At 49.9% G+C, this 14,005-nt stretch overlaps 7 protein-coding genes across 7 annotated transcripts; 1 reads left to right on the top strand and 6 right to left on the bottom strand.

The window, feature by feature from the left end:
- Positions 1-457: 457 nt before the first annotated feature.
- PtrM4_096160 (uncharacterized protein) lies at positions 458-1,115 on the bottom strand (the record flags this gene model as incomplete). The annotated part of the gene is made up of 3 exons (XM_066107172.1): positions 458-844; positions 891-1,006; positions 1,064-1,115. 3 exons carry the CDS (start codon positions 1,113-1,115, stop codon positions 458-460), a joined length of 555 nt encoding a protein of 184 aa, XP_065962840.1.
- Positions 1,116-1,384: 269 nt separating this feature from the next.
- On the bottom strand, positions 1,385-3,322 carry PtrM4_096150 (AcuC, Deacetylase; the record flags this gene model as incomplete). Its single annotated transcript, XM_066107171.1, has 3 exons — positions 1,385-1,583; positions 1,630-2,642; positions 2,723-3,322. The coding sequence occupies 3 exons, from the start codon at positions 3,320-3,322 to the stop codon at positions 1,385-1,387; spliced, it is 1,812 nt and encodes a 603-aa protein (XP_065962839.1).
- A 1,708-nt stretch (positions 3,323-5,030) lies between these two features.
- Positions 5,031-5,963, bottom strand: PtrM4_096140 (GapA, Glyceraldehyde-3-phosphate dehydrogenase-erythrose-4-phosphate dehydrogenase; the record flags this gene model as incomplete). Its single annotated transcript, XM_001933998.2, has 2 exons — positions 5,031-5,233; positions 5,285-5,963. The coding sequence occupies 2 exons, from the start codon at positions 5,961-5,963 to the stop codon at positions 5,031-5,033; spliced, it is 882 nt and encodes a 293-aa protein (XP_001934033.2).
- Positions 5,964-6,178: 215 nt separating this feature from the next.
- Positions 6,179-6,280, bottom strand: PtrM4_096130 (uncharacterized protein; the record flags this gene model as incomplete). Its single annotated transcript, XM_066107170.1, has 1 exon — positions 6,179-6,280. One exon carries the CDS (start codon positions 6,278-6,280, stop codon positions 6,179-6,181), a length of 102 nt encoding a protein of 33 aa, XP_065962838.1.
- A 2,113-nt stretch (positions 6,281-8,393) lies between these two features.
- Positions 8,394-9,186, top strand: PtrM4_096120 (cytochrome c oxidase polypeptide V, mitochondrial precursor; the record flags this gene model as incomplete). The annotated part of the gene is made up of 3 exons (XM_001933999.2): positions 8,394-8,664; positions 8,829-9,025; positions 9,088-9,186. 3 exons carry the CDS (start codon positions 8,394-8,396, stop codon positions 9,184-9,186), a joined length of 567 nt encoding a protein of 188 aa, XP_001934034.1.
- A 3,460-nt stretch (positions 9,187-12,646) lies between these two features.
- Positions 12,647-13,275, bottom strand: PtrM4_096110 (uncharacterized protein; the record flags this gene model as incomplete). The annotated part of the gene is made up of 2 exons (XM_066107169.1): positions 12,647-12,726; positions 12,777-13,275. 2 exons carry the CDS (start codon positions 13,273-13,275, stop codon positions 12,647-12,649), a joined length of 579 nt encoding a protein of 192 aa, XP_065962837.1.
- Positions 13,276-13,406: 131 nt separating this feature from the next.
- On the bottom strand, positions 13,407-13,958 carry PtrM4_096100 (uncharacterized protein; the record flags this gene model as incomplete). The annotated part of the gene is made up of 2 exons (XM_066107168.1): positions 13,407-13,478; positions 13,533-13,958. 2 exons carry the CDS (start codon positions 13,956-13,958, stop codon positions 13,407-13,409), a joined length of 498 nt encoding a protein of 165 aa, XP_065962836.1.
- Positions 13,959-14,005: the final 47 nt, after the last annotated feature.

The following is a 14,005-nucleotide window of genomic DNA, read 5'->3' as shown; positions in this document are numbered from 1 at the left end:
CGCCCAAGATAGCCTTGCGATGCGTGTGGCGTGAGGTCGTGTTAGACGGCTTGCAAGCGAGCGCGGGGATGGTGCGACGGAAAATCTTTATCAGCAAGCGACGAGCATACAAGCCGTCTCGTGCGGAGGCGTGTACTAAGATTCTGCATCCCGCCAGCGCCTACATAGTGATTGGCATCTCTCCCAGGATTCAGCGAAAGGGTCACAGTATGCGTCAGAAGGGCTTGCTTGGGGCACATGTGGTCTGAAGAAAGCGGTTGTCTTCTACAGGCTAAGACAATCCAATGCTGGTATTCAAAACATAAACGACCCAGCCTCGCCGCCATAGTATGCAGGAAAAGAGATGACATGTGTGCTAGAAATGCGACCGCGTGCCGGGATAGCACAGAAACGCCGTGCCATGGAAACAAACGTCGACTCGCGAACGGCGCCGCCTTTCAGGAGCGGCTCAGAAAGGTCACCGTTTGACCGGACTCTTCGGAGTGACGCCAAACATACCAACCGGGGGCAACTTCGGACTCTTGAGAAGCCTTGATGCATTCTCTTGTCTACCACCGGCCTCGAAACGCTTAGGCGTTTGAGATGCGCTTGGAAGAGGCGGACTTCGGAGTTCTGTGTCCATGGCCTGCGGTCCGTCGTCAGTACGACTGGAAAGGTCACTCATTTCGTCCAACTCGCTCTTCTTCCGCAATAACATAGTTTGCACTTCCTCCAAGTGCTCTTCGAGCATTTCGTCTAGCGTATCCTTGGGCGACTTGCGAAGATTGCCGAGCTTCTTACGCACTTTGCGTTGGCGGCTTGGATCCCAGACGAAGTGGCTGTCCTTTACAAAGATCATAGAGTGCTATGACTGTCAGCTGAGACAATGCCGCGGGTTAGAGCCTGCTCACCTCATAGTACCAAGTCGAAATAAAGTCATCCGCCGCTCGTTTGATCGACTGGATAGTTGTCTCTGCAACGAAACCGATCAGGCATTCGACTCTGCTCCCTGGATCGGTGCAGTTTTCTTGTGACGTTAGCGATTGTCTCTAGACTGAGGATGTTGCTCTGCGGTACAACTTACCATTATGACTTAGAAGATCTACGAGACCCAGATATGCATCTCCAATTCCCATGAAAAAGACTTGGCTCGCTTCATTCGGCCTACAAAAAGGTTAACACTTGATTTATACGCAACGGGGTGACCTACTCAATGTAGTTTTCCCACAAATACGTAGCCAGTTCACGAGTTTGTCGTGCGCGAACGGTAGAATCATCAGCTCTCACAAAGCCATCGTTCGCCTAGCCAGATTAGCAGTCTATGATAGTAGGGAAGTCAAGGGGCTCACATCTTCGACTGTTACGATTCTGGGGATGTTGACATCGATTACTTGAAAGTCGTTCGTTATGGCCCAGTCAATGTACCTCTTGGTGACATCAGTCTTCGTCCAAAGTCAGCTATTACACAGTATGAGACTGTACTTATACTTACGAGCCAGGTGTTATGTAACTCGTTCTTTCCAGTCACGGGATCGGGATAGTCCTGGAATCCCGGTGGATCATGGAATATTACGAGGAGAGGATAACGGTCCATGAACCTGGGTCTGCAAATTATGAGCATCTGCGATCATGATAGGCGCTTGAACTTACGTAGCGATAATGTTATGCGAAAAAGTTTGCGTCAAGCCCGCCTTGTTGATATAAAGTGGAGGAAGCGGGACCATGGAGTGTTCTGAAGCCAAGCGTTGACTCTGCCACTCCCGGATGATCTCGTGCAATCGACATGTGTCCTTGTAGCCAGGATCCGCCTTGTCCAGATGTTTCGGGTAGAGGGATTTCCAGTATCTAGAGTGTTCTCGTTTCACGTTCTCGACGGTATGGACTGCGCTGTCCTTTGGGCCTGGCAGATCAATATGTAAGCGATCCGGGGGCTCCAGCATAAGTACTCTGGTTACTGCTAGTGCTGAACGTGCGATAGACCGTAGATTATACCCGCCTTCGAGACACACCACAAGCTTTCCTTTTGCTAACCGCATAAGCATATGTGTCATGTGCCCGTAGCATGCAGGCGTGACGAAACATCCGCCTAACAAGTCCCCCTCGGCCGCATCGAAACCAGCCGATATAATTACAAGATCTGGATCGAACTCGGTAGCGATAGGCATGACAACCTCTTGGAAAGCATAAAGATATTCCGCGTCACCCATGCCGTGGTCAGCCCATGGAATGTTTACGTTCTTCCCTTCTCCTGGGCCTTCGCCGCAGTAATTGAGATCCCCATCGGGTAAGTTTGGGTAAAAGTTTCCACCCTTGAACACATGTAATGAGATATAGAGCACGTTGGGATCGTTGTAGAAGGCGTGCTGGATACCGTTTCCATGATGCACATCCCAGTCGAGAATCAGGACCTTGCGACAGGTCTCTGGGTAAGCTTTCTGGCATACGCGAGTGGCTATTGGAACATTGTTGAATATGCAAAAGCCCGATGGCGAGTCGGTCTCCGCATGATGCCCCGGGGGACGGATGATGGCAATTGCGTTCCGCACATGACCCTGTACTACCGCTTTGCAGGCTTCAATGGCGCCGCCAGCTGCAAGCTTTGCGCACTCAAACGTGGAGTGATTGAAGTAAATCGAGTCAAGCCCTTCTGCCTGCTCCTTTAACTGTTCGGTAGTCATATCTAGAAAAGTTATTAGCGGCTTTCAGGGCTAGCATCTGTGAACTTGCCTTGCAACGATTCCACAAAATCATAGTGCTCTTCGGTGTGTATGAGCAATATCTCGGGCTTTGTGGCATATCGTGTCGCAATCCTCCAGCAATGGTCTTGTTGATCTTCCTCAGAAGTGCTGGATGCGACAAGACCAGCTTCTTTGATTTCCTTGAAGATTGAGTGGATGCGCCTAGGATCCTCAGGATGGATGTCGTCGGGATTGATGTTCATGTCTGGGAGTTCTGCGTGAAACCGCATACGAGGGTCATACACCAGACCTGTCTTTGATGTCGCATACGCAAGCGCAGACGAGGTTGGCTTTGGAGGTATACGAACTTGCGGGCTCGTGCGTCGAACCGGTGTTGGCCGCGACATGCTCATCTTATCGGACCATGCACTGGGCGACTTGGTAGTTCGATGAGGTCCAGGACTACTTTTTTGGGCACTGGGTTGCAGTAAGGAAGGCGCCTTTGATGGGCTATGAAATGGCAGCTGCTCGTGTTTGGTAAACATTAGTCCTTTGCTATTGCCAAAAATATCCGATGGAACAACGGTATTCGGTGCGTGATCACCGTTGGGCTCTGTTGAGACGATGATTGAGTCATCTCCCATGGTGTAGTCTTCGTCTTCCATTACTGCACTTGAAATAAAACGGGCGTAGTACGCCTCGTTTTACAGTCGCGGGCCGGCAACTATGTATATGTATTAGCGATGGGGATTGTATCGAACGAAACAATCAGGTGCCTTGGTTAGGTATTGCATGATGACATGAAAAATCGCAATCCATAACCATGCCGCGGTCGCGCTTTCTCATATCCTGCCTCGTCGATACGCAGACAGTTCTAACAGGATGCAATGAGCGGTGGCAAAAGGTACCAATAATGTCAACGACCAGCAGTCTTTGTCGGTATAGAGATCGTGTTGAAACAAGGCGATCGTTCAGTATTCATAAGAATGGGAATACTGACCAAGGTTATTGCTACCGCATTGAGCTAGCTATGCCGACGACACAATGTATACTGAGAGATAACCAAGTCGCAGCACGACCACGTGTCGCAGCCCGGCGTAGGGTAAAGGTATTGAGAACCTTTGATCTACGTATCGGTTGGGACTTACTTGGCTATGTGGCGTTCTGTAGTACGGTAAGTAAAGTTCGTTTGGCCCTGCAGCGCGGTAATGGGTTTTGCTCGCAATGTGTCAAAGGCCGATCGCAACTCTAAGCTATGTATACGTACTTTCCGTTGTCGAGATAGGCAAAACCGAAGCTGCAGTGACTACAGGTCAGACACAAGCTAGTTGTCAGCTCCAGGAATCAAAACTAGGTGATGTTGGGCTTGAAAGTAGGGGATAAGTGGAGCGCTGCAATGCAGGTTCCATTCGCGGCCAAGGTCATCACATGACTAAGCAATGCCAAGATAATTAGCGGCATATATAATGTTACCGGAGTTTCGCTCGTCGCTAGTTCTGAAGGAAAGGTGTTTTCCTATTGATTTCACTCTACGATAGTATAGGGCTGGGCAGGTACATAGGACACGTCATTCGAAATCACAGTTCTGATCTAGGAGAGCGGACATCTCCGGATGTGTCTACAGATGTAGAGGGAAAGACCGCAACAACGCCATGATGCACATGATTCATAATTCCTTAAGGATCATGCGACTTGCATATGTATATTATATCTAAACTGAAATCAAACCTTATCGCGTCCTCGCAAAAAGACAACTTCTGCAGATTGGCGTCCTAAGAGTCAGATCTCAAGCGACTGGCACCTTAAAACTCCACACGAGTGACAAGGTTAAGGAACAAGAGTCCGTGGTATAGCCACGAAGTTCTGGAAACTACAGCAACGCCGATGATACCCATTTCTTGATAATCCAACCTAAATACCCGATCTACCCCGCGACTCTCATTGCTAACACACGGGGCGGGACTTCTTGATTGGAAGCTCCGGAACCTGACAACCGGAAACTAAACCCGGAAATGGAATCCGTGTACTTGTCGTTTGCATGGGAACCCAACATATCCGCGCGAACTCAGGGGCGAACTACCTCGGGAACTAACTCATAGATGAACGCTAGAAAACGCATCGACAGGGGCAGCTCCGCTACTATGCAGACCAAGGCGGGGAGCTTCAACGTCACATCATGTTTTCTCATGTGGTACTAGAGGCTGTGCTGATTATTATTTATTCATTCATGTTGTCTAGCATAACACTTTCATAGCTTCGTCCTATTTTTAACCCCGCGGTATCCGCGCCCAGCCAAAAACACCCGGTTTTGTGTTGATCCGTGATGAAATTGAAAGGTCAGAGTTTGGGCGTTGCATGGATCTGTCCTGACTCCTAAGCGTTGCCATCAACCTTGGCAATGTAGACCAAGAGGTCAAGGACACGGCGGGAGTAACCCCACTCGTTGTCGTACCATGAGACAAGCTTGACGAAGTTCTTGTTCAGGGAGATACCGGCCTTGGCATCGAAGATGGAAGAGCGGTTGTCGCCGTTGAGGTCGGTGGAAACAATGTCGTCTTCGGTGTAACCGAGGATACCTATATCTGTCAGAATGTGTATTCAAGTTATGGTTTAGTGCGGGAGCGTACCGTTCAGTTTGCCCTCGGAGGCCTCCTTGATGGCCGCCTTGATCTCATCGTATGAAGCAGCCTTCTCGATGCGGACAGTCAAGTCGACAACCGAGACGTTGGCAGTGGGGACACGCATGGCCATACCAGTGAGCTTGCCGTTGAGCTCAGGGATGACCTTGCCGACAGCCTTGGCGGCACCGGTGCTGCTGGGAATGATGTTCTGAGCAGCGGTACGGCCACCACGCCAGTCCTTGGCGGAGGGACCGTCGACAACCTTCTGGGTCGCTGTGTATGAGTGAATGGTGGTCATGAGACCCTCGATGATGGTGAACTTGTCGTGTACAACCTTGGCAAGAGGAGCCAGGCAGTTGGTTGTGCACGAGGCATTGGAGAGCACCTCAATGTCCGACTTGTAAGTCTCGTGGTTGACACCCATGACGAACATGGGGGCGTCGGCGGAGGGAGCAGAGATGACGACCTTCTTGGCTCCACCCTTCAAGTGAGCCTTGGCCTTCTCGGTGGTGGTGAAGACACCAGTGGACTCGACGACGTAGTAGGCACCAGTCTCGCTCCATGGGATGTTGGCGGGGTCCTTCTCCATGTGGAAGCGGATGGTCTTGCCGTTGACAGTCAGGTTGTTGCCGTCGACCTTGATCTCGCCCTTGAACTGGCCGTGTGTGCTGTCATACTTGAGCATGTATGCCTGCGTGTGTATTAGTCTGCTGTATCCTGCAGATCCATCGCGTCGTGATGCTTACAGCGTAGTGGGGCTCGATGAAGGGGTCGTTCACGGCGACGATGTCGACATCGTTGTGCTCGACGCTGCAGGCGGTTAGCTTGCATGTCATGTGCGAATTGCAGTAAGAGTGAGTTATTTGGGCCTCATGTAGGACTTCAGTCTACGATGACGGCTCATATGCAGAGATAAACGGTGCGTTTGGAGAGTACGTACGCGTTGCGGAAGACGATACGGCCAATGCGACCGAAGCCGTTGATACCAACCTTGACAACCATGTTGAGTTCGATGGGTAAGTTAGAATTGAGAAATGTATTGGAGACGAGGGGGGCGCTCACTGTTTATAAGCTTAGCTTTGGTGGTGTGAGACAGAGTTTGTTGGTGGGCACAGTGTTTTTGGGTCTGAGCAGGAGGTGGGGTGAGAGGGGCAAGCTAAATAGGTACAATAGAGACTCGGGGACGTCACAGATTTTAGCTTCTTTTCTGCTTGCGCCCGCCTGGACCCAATTACACACTTTGCGTGCTCCCACGCATCCGGCCGGCTGCTACTCGCCAGGTAAAGCGAAGCATCTGCAGGCTGATTGCAGACTGGGGCCCATACCGCTATCGTCTGAGGCCAGGCCGCGGATTGCACCGGCGTACGTGAAAGACAGACCGGACAGAGACGTACTCTACCAATACCCTGGCCTAGGCCTCGTCCGTGTATATGGGGACATATGCTCGACGAAACGCCAAGTGCGTTGGTGGTCTTGTCGGGCTCGCAGCCTCGCATATCGACTGCATCTTGTTACACTTGGCTACTGCTAATCAAACCGTGGACCATGGAGGCGAGGCGCGGCATGCCACGGACAACAGCCATCTATCGGAAGGTTTACGAAAGTCATGTACGTGTATGCTCTGTCAGCAGGATTGGCCAGAAACACGACCATTTGTGCGCGACGGATGTCCGTAGTCACTCCTCAGAGCTTATTCGGTCATTTGATGATATCAAACAAAGCCCGCACCGGAATCTAATCCATTCACCGGTTCATGGGGAGGCGAGCGTATTGTGTAACCACCGAGATTCCCCCACCATGCAAAGTCGAGCTTGGTTGAGATGCGGCGTGGCGTATCCGCGGCCGGGACTGAGCTAGGCACGGTCTGAGGTTATAAAAGTCATCCTTCTGCCACATGATCACCAAGGACTAGTCGTGGTTCACAGGGACTTAAAGGTACCTTGCATGAACAATGGAGCTCGAGCTCGGAGCTGTCTGAACCATGATGGCATGGCGCCGGCCCGACAAGCTCGGTGGGCTCCGATCACGGGATGCGCAGAGAGAACTGTGAGCGCTTCTCCAAAATAAGGCTCAGACGGAGGCTATGGCTGCTGCACATCAATGCTAGTCATGGATAGTGCCTCGACAACATTTGGGCGATAGCAAGCTTCACTTTTGATGGCATCTGGACGCACGAGTTGCATGCATTCCAACGGCGGAGCCTCCGTCGAAAGGAATACGATATTTACAGATGAAAATGAGGCCTTTTAGTGCATCGGCACACCTCACTGTGACGCGGAGAAGCTCTGGCTAGCATTGTTATTCTGTGAATGCCATGCGTCTTGGGAAGCTCTGCTAGTTATAGATTGGCTAGCTTCCGCATCAGCTACCAAGTTTCGCTACCCCGCGCCTGAGTGAATTTGCGATGGTTTTCGAGTTACAGTTACATGCTGTAGGTACCCAGAGATGAGGGGGTAGTACAAGTAGCATACGAAGTACAGTATGGCCATGATGATTCTTTGCTTTGACAATATCAATTCATGTACATTGCTACATGTGCCACGTGAAGAATCTGTCTTGCCTCGCTCCCTCCAGCCACAGTCTCTACGAATTTCGACCTTGCTGCATTCAATCCAGTCTACGCAACCGCATCGTTGGTAATTCAAATAGCCATGTCTTAAACTTTGGCATGTTCGATTAGGTACCATGCTACAGAAGTCTCGGCGGTTATGTGTCTGGCTACGCCTTCCCAAAGCAACGGACCAGCCGTCAAATGCGGAAAGAGCGCTGCACAAGATTTTCAGGCGCAACCTCGCATCTGGATTTGCGACTGAGAGCATACAGACGTCTTCAATTCATCGCTCTTCAGTCCAGAGTGATAAGGCTTGAGGCTCTCTCGATGCCCTCAAGTCCGAGCCAATGAGGATTTCACCGTTGGCCTAACTAGGGCGCTTGGGCCACAAACTTGGTCGTTCCACCACCTTGGCGTTCCTCCCGCAACCACATTTTGCAAGGCAGCTCCCTAGCCCACCTTCGACTCCATCACCACCACGATCCATTGGCAGCTGTAGATCCCTCGACGGGAACCTCCTCCCTTTTCTTTCTATTTTCCGACACTCTCCACTCACCCACCGCCATGCTGCGTTCGTCCATTGCCCGCGCTTCGAGGAGCTCGGCTGCCGTCATCCCGTCGACCGCGACACGCACACTTCTCCCCAGAGCCGCCCCGGTCGCTTGCCAGGTCCAGCAGACTCGCCAGGCACATGCCATCTCCAACCCTACCCTCGCCAATATCGAGAAGCGATGGGAAGACATGCCCCCCCAGGAGCAGGCCGACTTATGGATGACGCTTAGGGACCGCATGAAGACCGACTGGAAGGAGTTGACTATTCAGGAAAAGAAGGCTGGTGCGTATAATCCCATTGCGCGCACTTCGGTGTTTGAGCGCTCATATGACGTATCTCGTGTTTTGACGAGATAGCCGAGCTGCCCGCGGCAAACGCGAGGTTATGGCGAAATGTCGGAAATCATCGATATGGTGCAATGAGCTGACATGATCCTCACAACATAGCATACTTCATTGCTTTTGGTCCCCACGGCCCACGCCGACCCCCGCCTCCGGATGAGGGCCGCAACGTCTTCCTCCTGTCTTCGGCTGTCATCGCCGGTGCTTTCGCCGTCTTCGCTTTCACGCGCATGTTCGCCAGCCCCATTCGACCTCGCACCATGACCAAGGAGTGGCAGGAGGCTTCCGAGGAATACTTGAAGGTGTGTAGCTTTTTCGCCGATTCCAGCATATATCCCCTCATGACACCACTAACACGTCACAGGCGCAAGGATCGGAGCCCATCACCGGTTACAAGGGAATGCTGGTCCAGAGCAAGTCCGAGAAGGAAGTGCCAACCAACCAGAAGATCAACGACGAGTAAAGAAGTCAATAGAAGAGTCACAGCAACCACTACACCAATACCGATACCACGTTTTCTTTGTGTGATTTTTTCGTTTGGTACTGTCTGTGTCACATACAAGAAGACCGAAAACAACACGAGCGGCTATCGGTCTGCAATTGTCATATTTATCCTCATTGTACAGATTCGAGGCTATCAGCGTTCACTTGGCGATCCCCACTTCGTTCTTGTGTGCAAGAAGCACCACGTACGATGTACGCAACTCTCAAATACATGCGCTCTACCCTCACCATGTCGAGTTGCACTTGGTGAAGCCATGACTAAAGATGCGCATGTGTTTAGTAGTGTACACAGCAATCATCATGTGAATTCTAGTGACGGCATAGTTATCGACAATTCGTGCATATACTTATAAATCAAGGGGCCACCTTTTGAACCATCAATGGCTAGATCTTTGGATAGACTGTCCAAAATCTTATAGGGTCGTCATAATTACCCCTCGATTTGGTAGCAACAACTGAAGCCCTGACCTGCAGACCACCATGATTTGTAACAGATATTACCCGCCTGCCCTACGGCTTCACAACATATTCCCAGACACAGAATTAATGCCAGACGTGGAAGTGGAAGATACCACAGCCGCTGACTATATGAAACTATATGCGAGAGGTAGTTATGCAAGGATGTGTCGCTACCATGAAGTTGTGTAACATCTCGCCTACGCGAGGGCGGCTCGGCACGGTAGGTAACATACATAGGGCTGATGAGCTTGACGACACATCTCGGTGTCCGCGGCCGAGGCCAAGGCGTCGATACTTTTTGCCACAGTGAAGTGAGACATGTTTAACTTCTTCGTATCAATAGGGCCTTTGATGACAAATTAAATAGACCGCGGCCGCGCTTACGATGCTCTCACGTACGAGAGCTGATGTCTCTTTGTCATGGATGATGAATTATTTGCTGAAGTGGGAAAGGGCGTGGAGTCTTTGGTAGGTGGATATCAGCAGTTTCGTGCTGATGATTTCGGTCATCGTGATGGGAAGTGGAATTGGCAAGTGTGATTATATAGCAGATGTGCTTTCTAAGGCTGTATATAAGTATATCACTTTTCTTGGTCTTTATTCCATGCACCCCTTCTTCAACGCACGACACAGCATCGTGCACACTGTTAGTGCATAACTTTCATTACAGACTATTGGATAGTCCTCAACTTAAGACTAAGAAAGAGCGTAGCGTATATTCACATATTATACGCGACGTAAGACATTGGAAATTTTTCTATTGACATAACTCTATTTGCAAGCGTTTAGGGTGTTTACAGTGTGTGATGAGTACAAAGTCATCAGCAAACCGCTCTCCGAGTATGAAGACGGCGAGCATCCGCAAAATCTCATCAGATCATGCATCGAAACGCTTATCTTTAGCTTTCAAGATCGGATCAATGAAGTGAAGGGAATGTGTGGTCCAGGAAGAATGGATCTGGGGGGTTGCAGATGTTGCAGGAGGTTGTAGAAGTTACCATAATAATCTTGATTATCCAGAGAATAGAAACACATATAAGGTATAGAGGGTATTTGGCGCATTTAGATTGAGTTTGGCAGTTCGTAAGGTGCAAAAGGTTTCTATAATGGTCCTGGCCGTCGAAGGAAGAGACATGTGTTTCAGCGGCATCATGGTAACCTCTTATTCTCACTATTGTTTGGTTGTAGCTATTTATTTTGATCTTGTCTTTTGCTCTAAAATAGCGATTCTGCAATGCTAACATACATTATTTTCCTAATTCGTAGGGATATCGGTGGACAGCTTGGAGACTCCAACAGGCAGTGATATACAATGATTCCGATGGATAGAGACGTGTATCCAGCATTCAAAATCAACGGGCTAGTCCGCTTTACGGACTGCGCGACCGATAAATACTTCGATGATGGCCCTGTTCTCCTAAAAAGAGATGTGTATTAGAAAATGTTTGCGGGCTGGTCTCTTGAAGTACCGCGCGGTCTGTAGTAGAGAGATGTGTACCCAACAGAATTTGCGTTAACTAAGTGGCCTACGTAAGTGGTGTGAATATTCTAGAGGGTTCTATCCGAAATGATAGGTGATGAGGGGACCGCATGGCACGTGAAAATAAAAGTGTGAATGGTGGTCCTGGTCTTCAGGGGAAAAGAGACATATATCCAAGATTCTAAAGCCAAGCAAAGGCAAAGACTAGCTGAGGGTTACGTCTGGTACTCTCTCAGATTGCCCATCGGCTAATGAATGCTGCGGTACGAGCAGTTGAGGCGGTAAGTGTGTTAGTAGCCGTAGAGTACTGTCAATTCGAACCCGGACCACCTGATCTAGTTGGGGAGACGTATGTGGACGTGTGCATCGCCACTAGTAAGAGTAAGAAGGGCATGGATAGACGAGGCGCATGCAGAAAATAGGAGTAAAAGAGTGACACTAGTCCTGTATGAGACTTGTTTTGGAAGCGATAAAAGAGGAAGATAACATTAACGATGGTGGGTTACGCGATAGAGAGACGCTAATAGCTGTCTTATCATCTTAAGAGACGTTGCCTCTAAAATTACGTTCAGCTTTATCTTCGCCAAAGCCCTATCTTTTCCGGTTAGTCTTAGAAACAGAACCTAGTTTGTTATTGTATTAGTAATACAATACTTCTCTAATATCATTACCCGCCTAGGCTATGATTAAAATCTAACACTCTTTAAGTAGAATAAGAGCAGTGAATCCTATAATTTCTAGCTACGTTAACGGTCACTGAGTGAACTATGCACTGGTACGTGAACAAAATTTATACAACGGAGAATAACTAAAAAGAACCAACTCGCAAGTATTAACGCATGAATGCTATAAATATAAGAGAAGGGATAGATATCGGTGTAGAATTTATGCCATAAAGAGGCTGCACGGCGAGGTGTGTAACGGTAAGATCTCGCGCCAATATATTCGCCATCGCTTCTACATTTACTGCCATCTCTGTCTTTCCAGAATATAGGTTCATTATTGAGGATCAGGACGCTGGGGACAGCTTGGTGTTCAGAAATGTGTTGGCTGAGAGGTAATGGAGACTAGCAGCCAGGAGGTATCCAGGGGACGTTCAGTTAGGATACGACTCGGGCTCAAGGCTTTGTAGCCACCTGGGTCCTACTTCCCGGCCCTATTCTGCTGTCAAAACGCCTATGTATCCTATCACGCTCTTCCAAGATGTCGCATGTTACAACTATCGCTGACAGAAAACACAGTACTCTAAACAGCCAACTAACGTGATTAGCCACAAAAACAGCACAAGCAGAGAGACCATGATTTGTTGAACAAGAAAAAGCTGTCTCTTCATGTAAGATAGATTACAGGAAGCCATGCACGTTAAAGCACTCGCTCATAATCCCACGTTTTTCCGAGGTATATGTTTTGTACAAAGTGAGAATACCAGCGAACTGCCCTAGACACACTGGCCGACTCTTCACCCACCACAAAAGTCCATCTATGACTTCTCGAGCTCAGCAAGAATCTTCTCTCCCTTGGCGCGTGCTGACTCAAAGTCACCGACCATGTAGAAAGCACCTAGAAACGTTAGTGTCATGTCTATGGTTGCAAATAGGAGAATAACATACCCTCGGGAAGGTCGTCACCCTCACCAGTCAAGATAGCCTTGAATGATCGGATGGTGTCCTTGAGGTCGACAAGCTTGCCCTCAATACCAGTGAAGACCTGGGCGACAGCGAAAGGCTGGCTCAAGAAACGCTGGATCTTACGGGCACGCTCGACGGTGAGCTTGTCGGCTTCCGACAACTCGTCCATACCGAGAATGGCAATGATATCCTGGAGCGACTTGTACTCCTGGAGAATTTGCTGGACACGGGTGGCTGTGTTGTAGTGGTCCTCACCGATGACACGGGGGTCCAACATACGGGACTTGGAGTCAAGAGGGTCGACAGCGGGGTAGATACCCAACTCGGAGATACCACGGGACAAGACAGTGGTGGCGTCCAAATGGGCGAAGGTGGTGGCAGGGGCGGGATCGGTCAAATCGTCAGCGGGGACGTAGACGGCCTGGACGGAGGTAATGGATCCCTTGGTGGTAGTGGTAATACGTTCCTGCATAACACCCATGTCAATGGCGAGGGTGGGCTGGTAACCGACGGCAGAAGGAATACGACCAAGCAGAGCAGATACCTCAGAACCGGCCTGGGTAAACCTAAAATTTTGTGAGCGAATGTTGTAAAAATAGAGTATTGGAAATTTTACCTGAAGATGTTGTCAATGAAGAGCAACACGTCCTGGCCTTCAGCATCGCGAAAATATTCTGCCACCGTCTCGATTCATTCATTAGCACAAGAAACAATAGGGTGAAGGAATTGGTATCTTACAAGACCTGTAAGGGCGACACGTGCACGGGCACCCGGGGGCTCGTTCATCTGACCGAAAACCAGCGCGACCTTAGAGTCACCGTCAAGCTGAATGACGGAAGTCTCCTGCATCTCATGGTACAGATCGTTACCCTCACGGGTACGCTCACCGACACCAGTGAAGACGGAGAAACCACCGTGGGCCTTGGCGATGTTGTTGATCAACTCTTGAATGAACACAGTCTTTCCGACACCGGCACCTCCGAAGAGACCAATCTTTCCACCACGGGCGTAGGGAGCCAACAGGTCGACGACCTTGATACCAGTGACGAGGACCTCGGCGGAGGTGGATTGCTCGGTGAACTCAGGAGGGTCGGCGTGAATGGGCGCGTACTTGGTAGCCTTGATGGGACCACGCTCGTCAATGGGGTCACCGGTGACGTTCATGATGCGTCCGAGGGTACCGTGACCAACGGGAATCTTAATGGGGGCAC

Source organism: Pyrenophora tritici-repentis, chromosome 4 (assembly GCF_003171515.1).
Source record: "Pyrenophora tritici-repentis strain M4 chromosome 4, whole genome shotgun sequence".
Lineage (NCBI taxonomy): Eukaryota > Fungi > Ascomycota > Dothideomycetes > Pleosporales > Pleosporaceae > Pyrenophora > Pyrenophora tritici-repentis.
This window is presented reverse-complemented; position numbering and strand designations above follow the sequence as displayed.